The sequence below is a fragment of the Equus przewalskii genome, chromosome 5 (genome assembly GCF_037783145.1).
Source record: "Equus przewalskii isolate Varuska chromosome 5, EquPr2, whole genome shotgun sequence".
NCBI lineage: Eukaryota > Metazoa > Chordata > Mammalia > Perissodactyla > Equidae > Equus > Equus przewalskii.
The window spans coordinates 17,629,359-17,654,372 of record NC_091835.1 but is presented as its reverse complement, the minus strand read 5'-3'; the positions used below and the strand labels follow the sequence as shown (position 1 = coordinate 17,654,372).

Below are 25,014 nucleotides of genomic sequence, written 5' to 3'. Positions count from 1 at the left end.
TTTTTAAAGTCACTGTTATTTTATTGCTGTTTTGTTATTATATGTAGCTAAACCTACCCCTAATTAATATAAGGGGAATAGCCAAACTTCAGTCCCTATCAACCATGGACTATTTCTCAGTTTCTAAAAACAAGTGCATTCTCAAAAGATGCCCAACTACTGAAACACAGTAAAGCATGCTGCCAAAAATGCTGATCCGGGCTTAGGTACAAAGGCATAAAATGATTTCACTGAGGCCAGTCCAGCATACGCAACAGCCAAGTTTGTAAGCCGGATGAATAACTTTGATTCACTCATATCACTTTCAAAATCAAATCAAGACTCCCATTTTAGCTTGAGTAAAAGGCAAGTCCTCAACCCTAGCTGATGGTTCATTAGGGCTAGAGTTATAGATTCAAAATGGCTGGGTTTTTGTTTAAACTGGACCTCTGCTGTTGGTCACGTGACCACACCACAGCCGACAGCACACCCAATGGTATAACCTGCTTTGCAGCTCTCTGTTCCAGAGCCCATAGATCAGAGGGTTAAAACACTGGGCAAAGGCAAAGACTCCAAAGAGCACCAGATTTAAAGCAAAGAAAAACACTCCGCACATCTTTCCCAAACCTATGAATAACAGGGTTGGTATTACGTGCAAGCTCAACTGCACTAAGTGAATGAGGACTGTTCTCCTGGCTTTGATATTTGACCTGTTAAAATGGCCAGCCCGTTTCCCTTCTTGGTATATCAGAGAGTAACTTATAAGAATGACAGAAAGAGGAAGGAAAAGGAAAGCCATGCCAATGGCTCTGGCAGGAGTGCCGTTCAAGACCACTGGGCAAAGGGGTTCAGATTCAAAAATAGCAGCCTGAGTGGAGTGACTGCTCTCTATGAGGAATAAGCAAATATTCTTGAGTATAATGATCATCCAAGTCCCAGCCAGAATCCTATACTTGACTGAATCTACAAAGGACAGAGATTTCAATGGCCAGCAAATGGCCAGGTAAGTATTGAAAGCCATGAAGGCCAGAGTGAAGAGGATTCCTTCTCCAACACTTAGCTGGGCCCCAAACACCACCCAGCACATCAATACGGGGCTGCTGACCAGCAAAGCCCGCATCCCTTGGAAAACCACCCCCAGACCGCAATAGGAGGAGATACACAGCAGATGGTGGCAAAGGAGGATGTATCGGACCTCGTTCCTCAGTTTCGAATTCTGTGTCACTATGGCAATAATGACGACAGTGATGAAAGTGGCAAAGGAGAAAGAAACCACGTACAAAGAGGCCTTCACTGTGGCTTCTAGCCTCAGCCAATCCGATATGTTGCAAAGCTCAGAAGACAAGTTCATGATCTTCAGGGCAACTTGGCTCCTGCAGGATTAAAGAACAAGAAAGAGTGAATCTGCATTAAAGCTTCTTTTTTTTAAAAAAAAAACAAAACTATAGATAAGCCTTTATTTATTTATTTATTTACTTTTGAGGAAGATTAGCCCTGAGCTAACATCTACCTCCAATCCTCCTCTTTTTGCTGAGGAAGACTGGCCCTGGGCTAAAGTCCCTACCCACCTTCCTCTGCTTTTTTTATATGTGGGATGCCTGCCACAACATGGCTTGACAAGCAGTGCATAAGTCCGCACCCAGAATCCAAACCGGTGAACCCTGGGCCACCAAAGTGGGACGTATGAACTTAACCACTATGCAACCGGGCTGGACCCCCCTTTTTTTTTTGAGGAAGATTAGCCCTGAGCTAACATCTGCTGCCAATCCTCCTCTTTTTGCTGAGGAAGACTGGCCCTGAGCTAACATCCGTGCCCATCTTCCTCTACTTTCTATGTGGGACGCCTGCCACAGCATGGTTTGCTAAGCGCTGCCATGTCCGCACCCAGGATCCGAACCAGTGAACCCTCGGCCGCGGAATGTTAAAGCTTCTTGGGTGGTCTTCCAGCTCTCTGATCTTGCACACAGCCTCAAGGGGCAGATTGCATGTTTTTTGGTACAGAGGATGACAATTTTAGATAGGATTGACATGGATGAAAGGAACTGGAGAAGTCATCTGGGGTCTTCTGTTTATTTCAGAGGACGGGCATATACTCAAATCATCTGAAAGGAGGGTTTGAAAGATGTGCCCTCCGTACTTAGCAAATTGCTCAAAATCAGGTCGCAGTTGTACTCCTTACGCATCCTTTTCCATCTTTGGTTGTGAGAACTTTTTCGATTCAGAGCACAAAGCACAACATTGTAAAAGTCAACTGATTAACCACCAAACACTTAGTTCATGCAAAGGTCTGGGGAAGAAGTTAGGGCAGGAGCTGTGAGGAATGAGAAGAAGTTGCTGCCAAGACTGGAATTCATTTGGGTCCACAAGACATGAAAGGGAGATTAACAATAATGACGACAATCCTGGGTGATATTTACTGAGTACTTTCTAGGGATCAAAAGCTCTTAGAGCATATTCCTCACTAACCCTGGGGCACGTTTTATTTTCCACCAAATGGTTTTATTATGCACATTTCACAAATGGGGAAACTGAGACTTGGAGATGCTGTGTAACCTGCTCAAGGCCTTGTGGTTACTGCATAGTAGGGCCAGGGTTTGAATTTGGGAGGACAATTCCAGAGCCCATCCTCTCAACCACTACAAGTAAGTTTGTGTCAAGTGCAAGGCCAAATGAATGCATTCTCTGAGTTCTTCTTTGGCCAACGTCATTTGACTAGCCAACTGGACCCCATTTGTAGGAATATCGTTTCTCTTGTTAGGAAGCTGGAAGACTGCACATTCAGGAAGGTTCTGAGATCTCAGGATTCCTCAGGGAATGTGCCCACTGAAATGGTAAGTCATGCTCAGTAGCTTCATCACATCTTCTCAAGTGTGCACAGCAGTGAATGGCGGCCTGGGGAACCCCCATATTACAGCATGACTTTTGTCTCTGTGAAAGCCTGCTGTAGAGATACCAACTGTTGCCTCCCCATCTACACCCCATCCAAGGTGATCAACCCCACAGTAGCCTTGCTGCCTCGCTTCCACATGACCTATAGCATCACCACCTCCCTGATCAAAGTTCATTGCACTGGGAGTAAACCTGATCCACGGAAAATCATCCTGTAGACTGCGGTGAGTCCATCAGTCTATCTCTTAAAAATCAGACCCGAGGAATTCCAAGATGGCGCCGTGAGTAGTCCTCTTTGTCTCTCGCCCTTCGAGTCTACAATTATTTGGACACTTATCGCTTGACAAAGGATATCCAGACAGCATCTCAGGACGTCTGAGACACCCACGCGACTATACATCGGAAGGCGGACGGACTTTCCTCCGGGAGGATGTGGAAATAGGTGAAAACTCTCCGACCCCGACGGGCAGCCTAGTACCCGCAAGCGGCTTTCTTCCAACGGACGCCCCCAGAGGATCCACACACATCTAGGGCAGGAGCGAGAACACAACAGAGGAGCGACGGTGGAAACAGGTGACCAGAACCCTACTTAAACCCCCCGCAATTGCTCCTAAACGCAGAGGGAAACTTTGGAGTTGCACACCTGAGCCCGCGGGGAGAGTCTCTCCCCGCCATTGGCGGGGAGACCCGGCCTGGTGCTCGGGGCGCCCGGAGGGTCCCAGAGAGAGACACGGAGGGCACGGAGGTCTCCCAGCTGCCGTTGCCCGCCCCGTGGGACTAGGGATTGCCGGAGATCTCGGAGAGGACCGGGGCGGGGGAACTTTCAAAGGCGGGTCCGGCGACCCGGTGGGGAAGCGCCGGAGCTCCGCCAGGCAGCAGACAAAACTCTCTGTCTGCCGGTAGCAGAGGGGCCACGCTGAGCACTCAGGGCTCCCGGCAGAGGCCCGGACAGAAGCCCAGAGGGCGGGGCGACCCCCAGCTGCCGTTGCCCGCCCCGTGGGACTAGGGATTGCCGGAGATCTCGGAGAGGACCGGGGCGGGGGAACTTTCAAAGGCCGGATCGGCGACCCGGAGGGGAAGTGCCGGAGCTCCCCCAGGCAGCAGACAAAACTCTCTGTCTGCCGGTAGCAGAGGGGCCACGCTGAGCACTCAGGGCTCCCGGCAGAGGCTCGGACAGAAGCCCAGAGGGCGGGGCGTCCCCCAGCTGCCGTTGCCAGCCCCGTGGGACTAGGGATTGCCGGAGATCTCGGAGAGGACCGGGGCGGGGGAACTTTCAAAGGCGGGTCCGGCGACCCGGAGGGGAAGCGCCGGAGCTCTGCCAGGCAGCAGACAAAACTCTCTGTCTGCCGGTAGCAGAGGGGCCACGCTGAGCATTCAGAGCTCCCGGCAGAGGCCCGGAGAGAAGCCCAGAGGGCGGGGCGACCCCCAGCTGCCGTTGCCCACCCGGTGAGGCTAGGGATTGCCGGAGATCTCGGAGAGGACTGGGGCTGGAGAGAGTTCCAGAGACCCAGCTTAGTAGCCTAGGGGGAAACCCTACAGGCTCACAGAAGCCTTAGGGAAAGCCTCTGCACAGCACCAGTAGAAGGCACCCAGCCGCCAGCCACAAGGCTGGAAGACCCCAGGGCAAAAGCAGCATAGCTAGGTGTACTAACCACAGACTGTAGAAGATGCCAATAGCTCTCCTGCGACCCATAGAGGACAAGTGAGATTTGGTGGGTGCCGACAGCAACCGAGCGACAAATAAAAGTGATCCCACCCCTGGCCGCTGGAAAAGCCCATAACACCGTTGCAGACCCCAAGGAGAGAGCGCATCTAGGTGGGCAACAGTAGGCACCTGCAGCCTGAAGCCCCCCGTGATGGCCCCCACGGCAGAGGAGGGAATCCAAAGGGCCACTGTGGCTACGAAGAGGGGCCCAGGCCCAGTTAGCAACTACGGACAGGGTTCCTGGTTGGTGAAGTATAAACAGCTGCTCCCCCCACTGCAGCAGCTGAAACAAGTGAAAGGAGCAACTAAACTCTATCTCCATGCGGAGGCACAAATCAACATCATCAAGCAATATGAAAAAATACATTAAATCTCCAGAACAGAAAGAAAGTAACAAATACACAGAAAACAATCCCAAAGAAAATGAGATATATAACCTAAATGATGATGACTTCAAAACAGCCATCATTAAAATACTCACTGAGTTAAGAGAGAATTCTGACCGACAACTCAACGAGTTCAGGAGCTATGTCACAAAAGAGTTTGATACGATAAAGAAGAACCAAACAGAAATACTGGAAATGAAGAACACAATAGAGGAGATTAAGAAAAATCTAGATGCTCTGAACAGTAGGGCCGATAATATGGAGGAAAGAATTAGCAATTTGGAAGATGGCGATATAGAATTGTTGCAGGCAGAGGAGGAGAGAGAAGCAAGACTTAAAAGAAATGAAGAAACTCTCCGAGAATTATCAGACACAATTAGGAGATGCAACGTAAGGATTATAGGTATACCAGAGGGAGAAGAGAAGGAGAAAGGGGCAGAAAACCTATTCAAAGAAATAATGGCTGAGAACTTCCCAAATCTGGTGAGGGAGATGGATCTTCAGGTGACAGAAGCCAATAGATCTCCAAACTTTATCAATGCAAGAAGACCAACTCCACGGCATATAGTAGTGAAGCTAGCAAAAGTCAACGACAAGGAGAAAATATTAAGGACAGCCAGGCAAAAGAAACTAACCTACAAAGGAACCCCCATCAGGCTATCAGCAGATTTCTCAGCAGAAACTTTACAGGCTAGAAGAGAGTGGAATGATATATTCAAAAATCTGAAGGACAAAAACCTACAGCCGAGAATTCTCTACCCAGCGAAAATATCCTTCAAATACGATGGAGAAATAAAAACTTTCCCAGATAAACAAAAATTAAGGGAGTTCATTGCCACAAAACCTCCTCTTCAGGAAATCCTCAGGAAAACCCTCATTCCTGAAAAATCCAAAAAAGGAAAGGGGCTACAAAACCAAGAGCAGAGGAGATAAGTAGAAGGACAACAACAGAGAGTAGCAGCTCTACATCAGAACAGATTAAACCATGGGACGAGAAACAAAGGAAACTGAAGAAAACCGGAAAACAAGACACAAAATGGTAGTGGTAGGCCCCCACGTCTCAATAATCACTCTAAATGTAAACGGATTGAACTCCCCAATCAAAAGACACAGAGTGGCAGGATGGATCAAAGAACAAGATCCAACAATATGCTGCCTCCAGGAAACACACCTCAGCCCCAAAGACAAACACAGACTCAGAGTGAAGGGATGGAGAACAATACTCCAAGCTAATAATGAACAAAAGAAAGCAGGTGTCGCTATACTAATATCAGACAAGGTAGATTTCAAAGCAAAACAGATAAAGAAAGACAAAGAGGGACAGTATATAATGATAAAAGGGACTCTCCACCAAGAAGACATAACACTTATAAATATATACGCACCCAACACAGGAGCACCAAAATTTGTAAAGCAACTCTTAATAGAACTAAAAGAAGACATCAACAACAATACAATAATAGTAGGGGACCTCAACACACCATTAACACCAATGGACAGAACATCCAGACAGAAAATCAACAAGGAAATAATAGAATTAAATGAAAAATTAGACCAGATGGACTTAATAGATATATATAGAACACTTCATCCAAAAACAGCAGGTTACACATTCTTCTCAAGTGCACATGGAACATTCTCAAGGATTGACCATATTTTGGGAACCAAAGCAAACATCAATAAATACAAGAGAGTTGAAATAATATCAAGCATCTTTTCTGATCATAACGCTATTAAACTAGAAATCAACTACAAGAAAAAAGCAGAGAAAGGTGCAAAAATGTGGAGACTAAACAACACGCTTCTCAACAAACAATGGATCATTGAAGAAATTAAAGAAGAAATCAAATATTATCTGGAGACAAATGAAAATGAGAACACGACATACCAAATCATTTGGGATGCAGCAAAAGCAGTCCTAAGAGGGAAATTCATCGCAATACAGGCTCACCTCACTAAACAAGAAAAAGCTCACGTAAGCAACCTCAAACGACACCTAACAGAACTAGAAAAAGAAGAACAAACAAGGCCCAGAGTCAGTAGAAGGAGGGAAATAATAAAAATAAGAGCAGAAATAAACGATATTGAAACAAAAAAGACAATAGAAAGGATCAATGAAACAAAGAGTTGGTTCTTCGAAAGAATTAACAAAATTGACAAACCCCTAGCCAGACTCACCAAGAAAAGAAGAGAGAAATCGCAAATTAATAAAATCAGGAATGACAGAGGAGAAATCACAACAGATACCAATGAAATACAAGAGATCATAAGAGAATACTATGAAAAACCATATGCCAACAAATTGAACAACCTGGAAGAAATGGACAAATTCCTAGACTCCTACAATCTCCCCAAACTGAATCAGGAAGAAATGGAGAATCTGAATAGACCAATCACAAGTAAGGAAATAGAAACGGTAATCAAAAACCTCCCCAAAAACAAGAGTCCAGGACCAGATGGCTTCTCTGGAGAATTCTACCAAACATTCAAAGAAGACTTAATACCTATTCTCCTCAAACTGTTCCAGAAAATTGAGAAAGATGGAGAACTCCCTAACACATTCTATGAAGCCAACATCACTCTGATCCCCAAACCTGACAAGGACAACACAGAGAAGGAGAACTACAGGCCGATATCACTGATGAACATAGATGCAAAAATCCTCAACAAAATTTTGGCAAACCGATTACAGCAATACATCAAAAAGATTATACACCATGATCAAGTGGGATTTATACCAGGGACACAGGGATGGTTCAACATCCGCAAGTCAATCAACGTGATACACTACATTAACAAAATGAAAACCAAAAACCACATGATCATCTCAATAGATGCAGAGAAAGCATTCGACAAGATCCAACACCCATTTATGATAAAAACCCTCAGTAAAATGGGTATAGATGGAAAGTACCTCAACATAATAAAGGCCATATATGATAGACCCACAGCCAACATCATACTCAATGGACAAAAGCTGAAAGCCATCCCTCTGAGGACAGGAACAAGACAAGGGTGCCCACTTTCACCACTCCTATTCAACATAGTTCTGGAGGTGCTGGCCAGAGCAATTCGGCAGGAAAAAGAAATAAAAGGAATCCAAATAGGTAACGAAGAAGTAAAACTCTCGTTGTTTGCAGACGACATGATCTTATACATAGAAAACCCCAAAGAATCCACAGAAAAACTATTAGAAATAATCAACAACTACAGCAAAGTAGCAGGGTATAAAATTAACGTGCATAAATCAGTAGCATTTCTATACACTAACAATAAACTAACAGAAAAAGAACTCAAGCACTCTATCCCATTCACAATCGCAACGAAAAGAATAAAATACCTTGGGATAAACTTAACCAAGGAAGTGAAGGATCTATACAATGAAAACTACAAGACTCTCTTGAAAGAAATAGGCGATGACATAAAGAGATGGAAAGACATCCCTTGCACATGGATTGGAAGAATAAACATAGTTAAAATGTCCATACTACCTAAAGCAATATACAGATTCAATGCTATCCCAATCAGAATCCCAAGAACATTCTTCACAGAAATTGAACAAACAATCCTAAAATTCATATGGGGCAACAAAAGACCGCGAATTGCTAAAGCAATCCTGAGCAAGAAAAACAAAGCCGGCGGAATCACAATCCCCGATTTCAAAACATACTACAAAGCTACAGTGATCAAAACAGCATGGTACTGGTACAAAAACAGGTCCACAGATCAATGGAACAGAATTGAAAGCCCAGAGATAAAACCACACATCTATGGACAGCTAATCTTCGACAAAGGAGCAGAGGGCCTACAATGGAGAAAAGAAAGTCTCTTCAACAAATGGTGCTGGGAAAACTGGACAGCCACTTGCAAAAGATTGAAAATTGACCATTCTTTTTCACCACACACCAAAATAAACTCAAAATGGATCAAAGACCTAAAGATTAGGCCTGAGACAATAAGTCTTTTGGAAGAGAATATAGGCAGTACACTCTTTGACATCAGTTTCAAAAGAATCTTTTCGGACACTGTAACTCCTCAGTTGAGGGAAACAATAGAAAGAATAAACAAATGGGACTTCATCAGACTAAAGAGCTTCTTCAAGGCAAGGGAAAACAGGATTGAAACAAAAAAACAGCTCACTAATTGGGAAAAAATATTTACAAGCCACTTATCCGACAAAGGGTTAATCTCCATAATATACAAAGAACTCACACTACTTAACAACAAAAAAACAAACAACCCGATCAAAAAATGGGCAGAGGACATGAACAGACATTTCTCAAAAGAAGATATGAATATGGCCAATAGACACATGAAAAGATGTTCATCATCGCTAATCATCAGGGAAATGCAAATCAAAACTACACTAAGATATCACCTTACCCCCGTTAGATTGGCAAAAACATCCAAAACCAAGAACGACAAATGTTGGAGAGGTTGTGGAGAAAGAGGTTGGAGAGGTTGGTGGGAATGCAAACTGGTACAGCCACTATGGAAAACAGTATGGAGATTTCTCAAAAAGTTAAAAATAGAAATACCCTATGACCCAGCCATCCCATTACTGGGTATCTATCCTAAGAACCTGATATCAGATATCTCAAGAGACCGTTGCACCCCTATGTTCATTGCAGCATTATTTACAATAGCCAAGACGTGGAACCAGCCTACATGCCCAGAAAATAATGATTGGATAAAGAAGATGTGGTATATATACACAATGGAATACTACTCAGCCATAAAAAAAGACGAAATTGGCCCATTCACAACAATGTGGATGGACCTCGAGGGTATTATGTTAAGCGAAATAAGTCAGTCAGAGAAAGACGAACTCTATATGACTCCACTCATAGGTGGAAATTAGTATATTGAGAAGGAGATCTGATCGGTGGTTACCAGGGAAAAGGGGGGGTGGGGGGAGGGTACGGAGGGGGAAGTGGTGTACCCACAACATGACTAACAAAAATGTACAACTGAAATCTCACAAGGTTGTAATCTATCATAACATTAAAAAAAAAAAAAAAAAAATCAGACCCAAAGATTCTCACACAGAGAATGCAGTCCGAGTGCGACGTCATGTAAATGGCCTGCCAGTCATGGTGGAGTGTAGGTGAGTAGAAGAAAGAGACAGAGAGAGGTAGGAGAGAAGCACAGATGAGGGAGACCATGATGCCCTTGAGAGGCCACAAAAGCCCTTGCAAGACAAAGAGAACACCCTTGGCTTCTGAATTTCTGATTCTACTGGGCTGCTTTACGTTTTCTGCCCTTGGGTTCTAAAAATATAACACACCCCTCTATTATTTGAGCTAGCTTAGATGGGTTTCCATTCCTTTATTCTGTACCCTTGAGTTCCAAGCATATGAAATGGACCCTGAAGAGGCAGAATAAACTATATTGATTTCCTAAAGGTCATATCACAATGGGGATACAACTGTTGCAACTTCCTGAGCATCTAAATGCCATCACTCTTTATGAAATCTCTTGCTGAAGGTATAATTTTTTCTCTGCATATTATGTTGTCACCCTTTGTGGAGATTTTCTTGCCATTGTCATGCTGTTAAATTCCAGGCATTTATTTTCTCTACCCTCCAGCTCTCCAGAGAGGAATTGAAATTGTAGTGGTCACGAACACAATCAGCTTACAATCATTTTTGGAAAAAATACCCTGGATAGAAAACTGAAAACTGGATAGAAAGAACCCCCACAACAAGGGACAGTCCTGACTAAGGCAAAAGAGGCAGAAATTCCTGCTGGAGAGGAAAAAAGCCACCTTTGGGAGCAGTGGAGCTTCTCAGCTGGCCAGGCGGGAGCCACCTTAAGGTACGCAGCCCTCCCTGGAGGAGTGAGGTCCGGAGCAGGGGCGATACTGCTAAAAGCATACTTCAGACTCAGCCCCGTCTCAGTACGGGGGTCTTACTGTCTGGCTTCTCTGGCTATTAACTGCAGCGAGGATACCCCAAGAAAAGCTATCGGCTGAAAGCCAAAAAGACCTGAGTCTTAAAGGGCCTGTGCACAAACTCACTCATTGCAGCAACCTAAAATCACCAGAGACAAGGCTGACAGTCCTTTGGTGAAACGAGACTCACCTGGGGTGCTCTGGGGGCATCTTGGTGAGAGGAGGGACCTCTCCGGAGACTGAGACATTGGTGGGGGCCATTGTTCTGAACTGGTCCAGGTGTGCTGTCACAGACGCTGGAGGTTCCTCCCTTGGCCTGTTAGCCCAGGGGTCTGCCACGCCCAGTAGAGCACAGATTTAATCCAGTTCAGCCAGGGCAGGCAGCCTGCCCCAGGGGCCGGCCCCATCTAACAGCAAGCCCTCAGGCTACTTTTCAGCCTGTGTTGACTGGGTGCCTTGATCCTCCACAGGCAGGTAAGGGTGTCTGCCTCTGTGGGGCAGGGCCTCTGTGAGGACCAGTTGATCTGTGGGGGGCATTGGTGGAGAGGTGGGGGCCTCTGTAGTGTGGCGACAGGGTACACTCCAGGGAGTTGAGAAGTGTGCACGGACCAGGACTGTGTTGATGATGTGTGTGTTCCTGTGGAGGGTGAGGCTTATCAGTGGCAGAAGACCTGTGCTTCACAAACAGCCATAAAAAGGATCAGCCCCACCTTCCAAAGCTTGAAACAATTGAGTGCTCCTGAGCCTAGGGCCAGCCCCACTCAGTGCACTCCTAAGAGAACTGACAACAGCCTTGTAGGCCTGAGGCCTATTGCAACTATAAGCCCCTGAGCCTAGCAACCAGCTACACTGGGTACCAACCCAATTAAGAGGAAACCTGCAATAGGAGTGTGCTGATAGACTTTGTAGCCAATGGTGCTTAGCCTCCCCAAACCGGATTTACAAACAGCTGGCCAGGGAAGGAAAGACTAGACCCCCTGGGTACCTGCAGTAAGAGCAACCCTGCCACAGCAGAAAGCCATAAGTAGCCCACAAAGGGGTCACTCCTGGATCATTTGGACTGGTGACGAGAGCAAAGCACACTGCTGGGCCTCATAAGGCATCTCATACATAAGGCCACTTCTCCAAGATCAGGAGACATAGCCGACTCACCTAATACATAGAAATAAGCACAGAGAAAGAGGCATAATGAGGAGGCAAAGGAATACTTTCCAAGCAAGGGGACAGTGCAAAACCCTAGAAAACGGACTAAATGAAATAGAAACAAGCGACCTACTCAACAAAGAGTTCAAACAAAATATCATAAGGATGCTCACAGATATTGGGAGAAGAATGGAGGAACACAGTGAGCTCATCAGCAAAGAACTGGAAGATATAAAAAACAACCAATCAGAAATGACGAATACAATACTGGAAATGAAAAACTCATTAGAGGGACTCAATATCAGAGTAAAGGACACAGAAGAACGGATCAGCAAGCTAAAGGAAAGACTAGAGGAAATCACCCAAGCTGAACAGGAAAAAAAAAAAAAACAATTAGACAGAATGAGAACAGTCTAAGGGAACTCTGGGACAATATCAAGTGTTCTAACATTCGGATTATAGGTGTCTCAGAAGGAGAAGAGAGAGACAAAGGGGCAGAAATTTATTTAAAGAAATAATAGATGAAAATTTTCCTAACCTAAGGAAGGAAATAGACATCCAAGCACAGGAAGCACAGAGAGCTCCAAACAAGATAAGCCCAAAGAGGCCCACACCAAGACATATTATAATTAAAATGTCCAAAATTAAAGATAAAGAGAGAATCCTAAAAGCAGCAAGAGAAAGGCCACAAGTGACATACAAAGGGAAGCCCATAAGGCTATCAGCAGACTTCTCAGCTGAGACCCTAGAGGCAAGAAGCCAATGGTACAACATATTTAAAGTGCTAAAAGGAAAAAACCTACAGCCAAGAATACTCTATACATCAAGATTGTCATTCAGAATGGAAGGAGAGACAAAGAGTATCCCAGACAAGCAAATATTAAAGGAGTTTATCAGCAAGAAACCAGTTCTACAAGAAATGCTGAATGGACTTATTTAAGTGGGAAAGTGATGACCACAAATAGAGATTAAAAAAAATTATCAAAAACAGCAAACAAAAAAAAGAACAGGCAATAAAATCACTTGTAAAGGTAAAAATATAGTAAAGGCAGCAGATCAACTACCTGTGAAGATAATATGAAGGTTAAGAGACAAATGTACTAAAATCACCTATTTCAATGATAAGAGGGTAATGGATAGACACACACTAAGGAAGAGACTACATATGATTTCAAAAACATAAAATGTGGGAGGAGAGGAGTGAAAAAGTAGAGCTTTTAGAAAGAGGTCAAGCTAAAGACTATCAACTCGATATAGACTGTTATGTATATAGAATATTAAATAGGATCCTCATGGTAATCACAAATCAGAAACCTATAATAAGTAAAAATGTAAGACAAAAGAAGTCAAACATATTACTAAAGATAGCCATCAAACCACAAGGGAAGAGAGCAAGAGAAGGAGAAAGCAGCAAAGAACTACTAAAACACCCAGAAAAAAAGTAACAAAATGTCAATAAATACATATTTATCAATAGCTACTTTAAATGTCAATGGGCTAAATGCTCCAATCAAATGCCATAGAGTGGCCAACTGGATAAAAAAACAAGACTGTAGCTGCCACTGACACAGGAAGGGTTAATAATCACTGGAAAAGGCTGGCCAACAAACTGTGACCCAGAGGTGAGAAGGCCAGTCAGCCAATGATGGGTAAGACCTCCAGGGTGGGGCAACCTAAGACAGGCACAGTCGCCTGGGGGCACAGATGGAGACACGATATCGATATCGGGAGCAGGAGGGGCCATTGCCTAGGAGGCCTTGCCTGCTCTGAGATAAAAATATACAAGCACAGCAATAACATGATAATATCAAAACAGAGGCTGAGGGAGGGCTCCTTGAGAAATCATGAAGAATTCTTGGCATTCACTAATTACTTCATCCAGAACACCTATGTATGTTTAACAGATGTAAGCTATGTATATATTGAAATGCTGGTTATAATAAACTCAGAGTGGTCATCAGCCCTCTCCGCATCTATCCTGATGTGTACATTGGATTGCGACACCGACAGACTCATGTATATGTTGCATACAAGAGACACACTTCAGACCTAAAGACACTCACAAACTGAAAGTGAAAGGATGGAAAAAGATATTCCATGCAAATGGCCAAGAAAAGAAAGCAAATGCTGGTAAGTTAGAACAAACACTCCACCCTTGGATTGGGGGAATCCCATGACCTGGGTTCTAAGCATAGATCTGTTGCTAACAAGGAATGTGACTTTGGGTGCTGAAGTCACTTTACTTCTCTGGTCCGTGGTTCTTTACATCACAGCCATGCAGCATGGCCAAGCTCCACCCTTTCTCTCTCTATCTAGAGTCCTCCTCACTCACATCCTCAGGGGCCAACTCTTCACTTGGGCCTGGAGTATCTGAGCTTTATCTTATTTTTGAGAACAAGATTGCCCCCACCCACTATCCAGAACATCCTCATCTTATTCTCTGTGGCTGAGCCTTGAGTAGAACCCCTGGCTCTCCAGGACAGGTCCTGCCTTGTCCTGCCAGGCCACCTCCTAAGACCTGAAACCCAGCCTCTGAGCCTGACTTAGGGTGGTTGCTGCTGGCAGGCCACATGGTGATGGCCTCCCTGTCTGCTTGAGCTTCCCAATAATGCCCTCTCCTGGGCTCCCTGTTCCCGGGTTTGGCCTAGCATACGGGCTATTTTCCATTATTCGGTCTTGCTCCCCACCCCTCATTCTGCACAGAATCCCAGTCATGTCTGAGGCACCCCCACTGGATTCCTCCTTCCTGCTCAGCAGGAATTCCCTGCACCTGCACCGGGCCCCCACCCCCTACCCCTGCTCTAGTTCATTTGACAGCACCTCCCCAGCGGCAATGAGCTGGGCTTGGCCTGGCCTTGTTCTAAGACTTGAAATCATACATATGGCAGGAGTGGCTGTCCTTGTGCTTCCTTTAGAATGAAATTTTAAAAGCTGCTCTTTGTCTCTCCTGATTGCTGCAGCTGCAGCTGTAATAAAGGCTAAACCACCAACCCGCCTCCTTCCGGATCTGAGATGGTTTCAGGGAACTATTTATTGTTGAGACCAGGCAAGGGCCAGTTTCTTTTTCTAATATGTTGAACACACTAATCAACGTGGCATGTTCTTTCATCATTATACTCCACCAGTCTTCACTTAGTATTGAAACATACAATGCAGAATCCTAAGCAGGGAGGTTACCAGGCGCTAAAACACAGGTGCTAACATACAGAAGCTTCTCGTCCAGTGGAAGATGCAAAATACAATGTAATTAGGTAATAGTAACCAACAACATCACGTCTAGTTTCTCTCACTTACCAAATGAGTAAGAAAGCTGGGTGTGCTACAGGAGGATTGTTTAGAAATAGAAGGGATAACTGAGGCAGTGAGAGAGAGCTCCTTGAAGGAGACAAGACTTGAATCCAGCCTTACAAGGAGGAAAACTAAGCAGGTCAAGGGTGAGGTGCAGAGGGGAGAGGAGAGGTACAGATTCCAGGCCACAGAGAATAGACAGAGCCAAGGGAGGACCATACCTGCTACTCAGGAGACAATGAGCAGATCAGTTTCGGTGGAGTGAAGGCCTGTTTAGAAGACTAAGGACAGACCAAGACCAGAACCAGATTTGGAGGGCCTTGATACCATTCCAAGGGTTAAGACTCATTTTCTAGGCAATAAGGAGGCTTGCATGATTAAAATTAGGAGCAGCACATGCCACAGGTTAAGAGCCAACACGAGATGCCCAGCGTTGCTTGCACAGTGCTATTTTGTAGGAACTCTGCTGAGCAGGCACCCCAGCAGAGGAGAAATTTGCACAACAAAGACACTACCACCGTAATGAGTGGCTTAGAATAAGTTTTGTACACATGAAATCTCCAGGAGGGTTGCAAATCTGCAAAATCAATGAGGGCAAGTTTTACTGCCTTTAATTTATTAAAAGACCTCGGGAAGATCAGCAATTTATTCGGGATCATGCAGCCAGAAAGAATCTCCCAGTCTCCAAATTCTTATTCTTTCTTAGAGGCATATTTGCATTTCAAGAGCTCATGGCAACCAAACCCATATACTTAGCCCCCATCTATCTGTATTACCTCCACTTAACAACAGCTCTTAGAGCCTTTTTCTTCTCCTGAAATTCTGAAATGGAAATACCTGTTTCCTTCTAGCCCAAAATGTTACTTTGGCTTGAGCTTTGAAATAAAACCCTGGCGTTTAGAGATTTCAGCAAAGAATTACATTATATTCACAACCAACCTGATAAAATCAGAACCAGCCCCCACGACTCCTGCAAAAATCCTGTAGGAAGCAGATGTGTGAGAAGGGCTGGACTGGTTACTTACAAGGTCAACGAAGCCCCGGGGTCTCGTCCTAAAAGCCCTGCTTAGGGCAAAGCCCTGAGGACAACCTGCTGCCCTTGGTGAGGGACTGAATCTACAAACAGATGTGGCCAGACTGTATATAAAAATAGAACCCTGACCCACAACCTTCAGCAACCTGCCCAGGAAACCAACCCTTTATCTACAGTAACTGAGCCCGGAAGGCAGCCTGCTGTCTCTCTGACAACCCAGGAAGTCAGATGATAGCTCCCGTAACAACTGGCCCAAACTGACAGCTTCCCTAATTTTCGTCCCTTCTTCCAACTTCGGACCAACCAGAGAAAGACAAATATACACCCCTAATTAGTCACATAGGATGCCCCGCTTCTGGTTAGCCCATCAACAGCTTCCCCAGGCCCCACAGGCTCCCATCAGGTCACACCTGGCTCCATCCCTTTTTCCACCATAAAGCTTTCCCACTCCTCTGTCTGCCTTGAGTCTCTGCCAAAACGCAGTTGATGGTGGCCGACCCCGAGCTCTGAATAAATAGCCTTTGCTTTTCTCCTTTGGTTGGTCTTTGTTTTTCTCCACATCGATGTGAAAACATGGTGCTCGTGGCGCTACACAAGACATGTGCTTTGAGCTGTTTCTCCAGGGAGCTCATGAATTTGTGGTAGCCCACTCTTCCTCTCCATCCTGTGCCCCTCCTGGTCAGCTGCAGGGGCATGTTGGGGAGTTTGGGCTGAGTGAGACAGATTCCTTTCACGGAAAGGCAACTGCTACCTTGGCTTCATCATGAGATCTGGGTCACTGGGCTGGGGGAATTTCCCACTTCTCTCACCTCTGAGGGTCCACAGGCAACCGTTCCAGAATAGATACCCCACTGCAGGAGAAAATAAATGGATCATTGGATGTGTGCCTGTGTGATGGAGGGCCTGGAAGGGAGCATAAGAAAAGGGATCATGATGCAAACAAAATCTAATAGTAGATAATGTGTTGATTGTTCACTGGGACACGGCTATAGCAAGGGCCAACCCCTTCAGTCTGCACAACAAGCCTATAAAGGAGGCACTATCATTATTCCCATTTTTCAGAAAAGAAAACCAAGGGATAGAGGGAGGAAGAAACTCAGCCAGGGTTAATTGGCTCGTGACAGTGAATTTGGACCAGGCGGTCACTCTCTAAACCACTGGGCCACCTGCCCCCACGTCAGTGAAGGCTGATACTGAAGGTGGTGAATTGTCTCCCCACACTTCCTCTTGGGGGGATTGCTGGTTAACGGTGAAGTCTGCCTTCAAACCCAGCTCTTCTGACAGTTTGATACTGTTGTTTGTTGAATTGTTTCCTGACAGTACCATATTGATGCACGTGAATTGAATTCTGTAAAAAGAGAGACTGAGCAGGTGGTATGGTCTGAATTATGGCCCCTTTCCCCAAATTCATATATTGAAGCCCTAACCCCCAGAATCTCAGAATGTGACTATATTTGGAGATAAGGTCTTTAAAGAGGTAATTAAGTTAAAATGAGGCCATCAGGGCAGCCCTAATCGAATCTGATTGGTGCCCTTGTGTCCTTGTCAGAAGAGGAGATTAGGACATATGGAGATAGACCCTAGAGATGCGTGTGCACAGAGAAAAAACCATAGAAAGAGGCAGCAAGAGGACGACCATCTGCAAGTCAAGAAGAGAGGCCTCCGAGGAAACCAACCCTGCCAGCACCTTCATCTTGGACTTCCAGCCTCCAGAATGATGAGAAATTGAATTTCTGTTGTTTAAGTCACTCGGCCTGTGGTACTTTGTTGTGGCAGCCCAAGCAGACTGATACGGCTGGGAAAAACAACTACCAGCTACCGCTTTATTCCCAGGTAGCTGAGAATGGCTTCCTGTGGGTCCAGCTAGACTCCCCCCAGAACCCACACCTAGGAATGTCTAAAGGAGGAAAGGTCTCTGATCTGTGAGAGGGAGGAGGGCCTTTTCTTCCTGGGTGCTCACTGTCAGTCAGGCAGTGTCCGCCAAGGTTAGGGCCAGTGTCCGACTTACCACCAATGGGAAGAACTCATCAGCTGAGAACAAACTTCAGAAATGGTTTCAAGTGCTCAGTGGCTGCTGGCAGAAGGCCAGTGAGAAGCAGTGGGTACTTCCAGAATGGCTCTTGCAACCCTCCCGGAATGATCATACCTTCTCTTCTTCCACCATAAACTTGCCCTCTTCTCTTTAAAAGCATCTTCCCCTTTGCTCTAATTGTGGCCTTACTTCTTTGGTATTTTGAAAACCACTCCAGTCTGTGAAGCTTCTGCCATCTCCTCTCCTATTCTCAAAGTGGGCAGGAAGGAAGGGAGGAAACCGGTGTTTACTGAGCGCCAGGAACTGCTCATCAAGCATAGGCCCTTAACTAAATATTAGCTGTGTTAATCATCTGGAAACAGCTCCCAGAGGTGACGTGGAGAACTGGGTGAAATCATGCAGCTTCTGCAGGTATATCCTGTGACTTCTGAAGACAGAAAAATTACACATTTTTCTAATGAGTGTTTTCCCAGGCAGTTAACTTTCTGAGTGTTAACCTGCCTTTTTTAATAAAAAGGGAAATTCTCCAGCTTCCTTCCCCATTTTTTTTCTGATCAAAATTTTGATCCACAGACATTCTTCTAAGTACTCATAGGATTCATTAATCTAGAGACTCACTACCTCGCTTTAATAGAAACTTGCTCTTTTCTAAACTACTTAATGATTAAAAACACATCTTAGAGGGGCTGGCCCAGTGGTGCAGTGGTTAAGTTTGTAGGTTCCACTTCTCAGTGGCCCAGAGTTCACTGGTTCTGATCCCGGGTGCGGACATGGCACCGTTTGGCACACCATGCTGTGGTGGGCGTCCCGCATATAAAGTAGAGGAAGATGGGCATAGATGTTAGCTCAGGGCCAGGCTTCCTCAGCAAAAAGAGCAAGACTGGCAGTAGTTAGCTCCGGGCTAATCTTCCTCAAAAAAAAAAAAAAAAAAAAACACACATCTTAGAAAGCAATGTGCACAAGCATCTTTACTGAACACCTTAAGATTTTGAAACACCAGGCCGTCCATGGGCCAGGGCAGGGTGAAGGAAACCCCCAAAGCTGGAATATAAATAAATATTTAAGAAGGAAGTATTGGAAAGAAGATAGCTCCATAAGAATGGTGACAAAGGGGCCAGCCCTGTGGTCAAGTGATTAAGTTTTCATGCTCTGCTTTGGCTACCTGGGGTTTCAGGGCTTCAGATCCTGGGAATGGACCTACATACTGCTCATCAAGCCATGCTGAGGCAGCGTCCCACATAGCACAACCAGAAGGACCTACAACTAGAATATACAACCATGTACTGGGGGGCTTTGGGGAGAAGAAGAAGAAGAAAAAAGATTGGCAAGAGATGTTAGCACAGGGGCCAATATTTAAAAAAAAAGAAAGAGTGGTGACAAAGGTCTTTTCATTTTATAATTTAATGAGAAATTTGTGTGATCTGACTTACTATAGTAACAATGACATGTGTGTGAACAAAGAGGACACAATTTAATGACACGCTTCACTGCCCTATATATATATCTTCAGATAGAAATATGGCACAGGAGTCATTCCAGGATTTCAGAAAAAGATGGTTCCATACTAACTATAATGATGTCATATGTAACAAACAACATTTTTCATGAATTTTAGAAACTTCAATAATGAATTTATATGAAACTATGGTACACTGGCTAAAATAAAACTGTCATTTGATTCCCTTTGGATGGAGCTCTCTGCATTGGCATGGGCCTAACCAACAAACAAAAGTGTCAGGCTCAACAGATAGACATCTACTCAATCAGCTGGTGAATTCCAGCTACCTATGTGTCTCTGGCATGGATCCAAGTGCTGGAGATACCCAGTAACCAACACATACCAAGTCTCTGACATCACGGAGCTCACACAATCCCGAATCTTCTGACAGTTACCTAGCAGGTGGTAAACAGGTGTCATTTCTCCCTTCCTCCCTATCTGTCCAGATGCCAAAGGTCCATGTGATGTCGATAAACCATAAAGAGCAAACAGTGTTCTGTATGTTGCTGAGAAAAATGATTCATTGCCAATACTATTTCCCAGTTAACACTATTTTCCAGTTAATACTATTAACTATTTTAATGTTGCATTATTGTAATCATGAAGCTAGTTAAAAGTTAATTTACCTGTGTATGACTTTAACATGATTAAAGCTTATAAAATAACACATATAAACCAATACGACCTCAATTTAGTTAGTTAATTAATTAATTAATCCATTAATTAAATAGCACATAGCAGCCGAGATGGTGAGTTTTGTGTTTTGCCAGTCAATGTTTGTTCTTTAATAAGATAGCTTCTCCACATGAGTGCATTCTGATGGCTTTGAAAGCCTTGGTCAATTGTTTTCTTTCATTGCACAGTTCAGATAGTTGTGCCACCCTAAGGAACAAGATACACCCTTTCTGTCTCGGCAGACCACACCTGGCTTTAGCATAAACCAGATGTTCCATCAGGACAATCTTGGCAAAGCTGAAATCAGCAGTACCCACGAAGTGCTTTAGTTTCTCTCTCTCACTCGGCGTCGGAGATTTTTTGTAAACTTTCCATCAAGTTTAATTCTGTTTCCTCAAATTAAGGTACAATTTAATTATAGCTGCTCTTACTGACCTTTATTATATGCTGTGATTTGTTGATGAAAAAGAGTTTCCTTAGTTTTGAAATCTGTTTATAATTTGCACTGCTTGGTTAAATGCTCCTATCTTTATAAGGCATCTTTGCACCATATATATCATACATGTCATGCAAAGTTGACTCTCTGGACCCGAAAACTGTGATCTTTAAATAAATCTTATAATTGAAAGTGAAAATTCATGGAACACTTTAATGTTTTGCTTGCTCTGAGAACTTTTACTCAGCACATAATTGATTATCAACTTGACCTTTTACCTAATTATTGTATCATTGATTTCTCTCAATTGTTGGAACCTATATATTTATAAAGTTCCTTTGGCAGGGATGTAAGTCCATTTATCACAGTCAATTCTCTGTTAACATTTGGATGGACTTGCATTTTTCCATAACAAAGTCCACTTATACCAAGTTAATAAAGTTCTTCATTATTTTCATTAGCATGTATATTTGCCTTTTAGAATTGGCATAGAATTTTGAATCATATTTATAGAGCAAATGGCTGTTTCAATACTCATCCTTGTGATTACCTTAAAATATGACCATTATAGTCATCTTTCTATTTAATGGACTTAGTTCCAAATAGAACATATATTATTGTCATTAATGCTACTTTTGCACACATTATTTGTAACTATATTTTGTATTTCTCAAAAGAATTTACATTCTAAGTATTGGTGACAAAGAAAATCATTAACTTTGAAAGCCCCTGCTATATTATCACAAAATCACTTTTGAGTGATCAAAAAATTTGTAATCAGAATTTTAAAATTCATGCCCATATCCCAATTTCTCCATTTATACATTTGCTCATTCATTCATTCAATAAACATGGATTGTGCACCTACCATGTGTCAGGCACTACGCTAAATGCTGGGTCTGCAGAGATGAATGAAATATGGCCTCTGTCCTCAAGACATTTACTTCACTGACTTGGAAGTGGGAGCAAGAATGAACACTGGTATAGACTATGAGCAGGGTGGCAAAAACATTTAGATCAATTTCACATTTTTTTGGAGAAAATGTATGAAAACCACAAACCTTTGGTTAGAGAAAGGTGAGTTCCTTTCTCCTTTCCCAAGAAGTGGATCCGGGGAAGGTATTCTTCCTTCTTTTGTATGAAACACCAGGGCAGGTGATGTTGAGATGAATCCTGGGCAGTACTGACATGGGGCTAGCAGGAAAAGCCTTCTGGAAAAAGCAAGGACACAGAAAGTTGAGTCAGGCTGTTTGAGGAAGACAGAAGGGGTAAAGAAGCCCTCCAGAAAACCACAACTGTGCAAAAGAGGCTGGCTCTGTGGATAGGAAATGAGGGAAAATCTGATGAAGGCAGACATAAATTATGCCTACAGAAGGGAAACAGTCGAGAAATAATCTAATTTAAGGAAACACGTGTGTGAAGGGTACAGATAGCTAGATCTAGATACTGTCCAACTTCGAGGTTTGACCCAAATGACAAAAAGGCTTTCAAAGTCATCAGAATGCACTCATGTGGAGAAGCTATCTTATTAAAGAACAAACAACCAGTCATGGGGATTTTCAGTGTAGGACACAACTGGATGGATCCTGGTGACAACACAAGTGCAGGATGCAAGTCCTCCTGGGAGGTGAGGGTGGGCGTTAGATAAGGGAACCATGGCTGAGATGTATAAATCCTGCGGTGTGTACCCAAAAATGCATGGCTATGTCACTCTGGTCTAGTGAGACTTGCTTGAGCACTCAAAGAACCTTCCAATAGAACTAAAATTGTCCGCTTTCCTTTTCACCACCTTCTTGACCACTTAAACCATCCACATCCATGGATTCAGGCCCACACAAATTAACAGAGAATGCGGACTCCTTGGCTCTGCCCATGAATCAGGCCCAGATCACCATTCTCTGGTTATTGCCAATTTTACCTAACTTGAGTATCTACCTTGTTCCAGACTTTCAGCCTGCCCTGATCTTAAATGTGTGTTTGCCACTTAATCTTTATCTTGACTTTCTAAATTCCTGGTCTCAAAACATTGAGTATTATCTCTGGATGATCCAGGACTGGCTGGGGGCCACAGGAGGACATTTGCTCTTTCACAGTCATCAGAGTGGTGCCATACAATCCCCACCTAGATGTCAAGGAAATGTGACCTGGTCAGAAGGCAAGTGTACCTACTGCAGGAAGTGCAGTCTCCAGAGAGAGGACCATAGGCCATAAAAGACAAGAGCCAAAAGTGAGTTGGGACCAGACTGGGGACTTTAGTTTGTATGACCAGAGCTGTAAGTATCTACAAAACCCAAGAGGGATGTGCTATCTCCAGGTAGTCCTCCCAGAAACAACACATCCCCACTAAGACTTGGAGACGGTTTGCTGATGAGATTAAGGTGCCTCTCTGTATAATGTCAGGAGGTGACTAATTTGATCCTAGAAATGGAATCTATGGGAACCATTCAGCATATTCGTAGGTTCAACAGAAAGGATACTAAAATAACAGCAGAAAATCAAAGGATGCTAGCTCCCTTGGAAGCAATGAAAAGCAAAGAATAAGAAGTTAATGATGGGTCACCAACACTGAAGAAGCAAATGGGCCCAATTAATGTAATATCCACTGATCCACTTAACAAGTAGATCCCACAGGCTGAGAGTGAGTCATGAGGCTGCCACAGTATTGTTTTATTCAATGAGCATCAACTATATGCCCGAGAACTGTGAAAAGTGTCTCTAGTTAGTTAAATGGAAAAATAAGGCAGAATCCCTGCACGTGGAGCTCACAGTCTTTCAGGGAAGACAGATACATATATAAGCAGATATTTTCAATACTATGAGTTAAGTGCTTTAATTCAAAATGCCATGGAAACCCAGAGGAGGGAGTCTAATCTTCCTAGAAAGGTCAGGGAAAACTTCTCATAGGACAGTGACTCTAGAAAATAATAAGGATTTATCCATTGACCTAGCCAGCTAGCCATTCATTCATTCACCGTGTATGTGTTGAGTACCTCTGACTGTTCTAGATGGGTGGACACAACATTGAACAAGACAGACAAGGTCCTTACTCCAGTGAAGTTTACATTCTGGTGGGAATGGATGACGTTACCAGGAGAAACACAGAATGGTGTCTTAAGATCATCCGATATCCACCTTATGGCCTCATTTCATCGCCCACATGTATTTTCCTACTAAGACCAGAGTGCCTTGACCACTCAAACTGGAGCATTTCAATCCTTTTGGTAAGTGTAGCTCTCATCATGAAACTGAAATCAGTTTATTGCTTACCATCACAATGGAATAATTCCAGAAGGGCATGATGAGATGAAATCGATTTTCTGAAAATGCAGAGCTGAGAATCGATTTCAAGGAAAAGTAAAAGTGAGAAATGGGATGCCCAGAATGACATGAGAAATCCTTACCTTACTTCACCACTGAGGGTCTTTGCTGCCAATGGAACAAGGAGTTCTCCTTTCCAGGAAAAAATGTGTGGAAGAGCAGCAGGAGTTTCTTCATGAATCCCAGGAAGAACTCCCAATACCCAGTATCTAACAGAAGTCAAAGGACACGCTCCACTTCACATTCTCCCAGGACCCTGAGCCTTCAGACCGGGGCCCCTTCCGTGGTGCCTGCAGCCACGTGATTCACAGTTTAGCAAGCTGCAAGAAATGTCAGAGAAAGCAGAGAACTCTGCAGTGGCCACTTCCTGAAAGAACACTGAACTCCTTCTGTCTAAAAAGGAAGTGGAGGAACCCTGGGCCAGCGCATCTCCTTCTGTACATAGGGGTCCCTTTGAAAAGAGATGTGTGCTCTCTGCATCCTTTCTGGGGTCGGGACCCACTTCATGGCGTTAAAGATGACAAGGAGAAATGTCTCTAGAGAAAATTAAGAAGTTTCCCACCCTAACATAAGGGAAAAATTCAAGCCACTGCACCAATGGTTTCAAGCCAGACCGACCTTCAAAGATCTCAGATTCCGCCTGTGGAAATGACCACATTTCATAACAAAGGCAGTTAGAAACCTCTGCATGGCACAGTTGGTATCATTCTGAAAACTCCTATTTCCTGTTTGCCAACAT

The 25,014-nt window shown here is 44.1% G+C and overlaps 1 protein-coding gene across 9 annotated transcripts; it reads right to left on the bottom strand.

Annotated features, from left to right (window-relative positions):
* On the bottom strand, positions 1-24,655 carry LOC103540584 (probable G-protein coupled receptor 148). Of its 9 annotated transcripts, XM_070620127.1 has the most exons (5): positions 24,359-24,655; positions 22,019-22,168; positions 18,463-18,592; positions 17,126-17,219; positions 1-1,352 (listed from the first exon to the last, which is right to left on the bottom strand). In XM_070620127.1, the coding sequence occupies exons 3-5, from the start codon at positions 18,506-18,508 to the stop codon at positions 416-418; spliced, it is 1,077 nt and encodes a 358-aa protein (XP_070476228.1). In that variant the 5' UTR covers positions 18,509-18,592; positions 22,019-22,168; positions 24,359-24,655; the 3' UTR covers positions 1-415. The 9 variants fall into 9 exon arrangements, with proteins under 9 accessions (XP_070476228.1, XP_070476231.1, XP_070476237.1 ...); XM_070620130.1 differs by lacking the exon at positions 17,126-17,219 and having other exon boundaries at positions 18,325-18,592; positions 24,359-24,633; XM_070620136.1 differs by lacking the exon at positions 18,463-18,592 and having other exon boundaries at positions 17,126-17,167; positions 24,359-24,507.
* Positions 24,656-25,014: the final 359 nt, after the last annotated feature.

Coding starts and splice junctions, on each gene's coding strand:
- LOC103540584 (XM_070620127.1), bottom strand. CDS start 18,508: ATGCTTTTAAAGAGAAGAGGGCAAGTTTATGGTGGAAGAAGAGAAG. Junction 17,220..18,462: donor TTATGGTGGAAGAAGAGAAG/GTATGATCATTC, acceptor GCTCCCTTCCAG/GCCCTCCATCACACAGGCAC. Junction 1,353..17,125: donor TTGCCTGTGGACCCTCAGAG/GTGAGAGAAGTG, acceptor TTAATCCTGCAG/GAGCCAAGTTGCCCTGAAGA.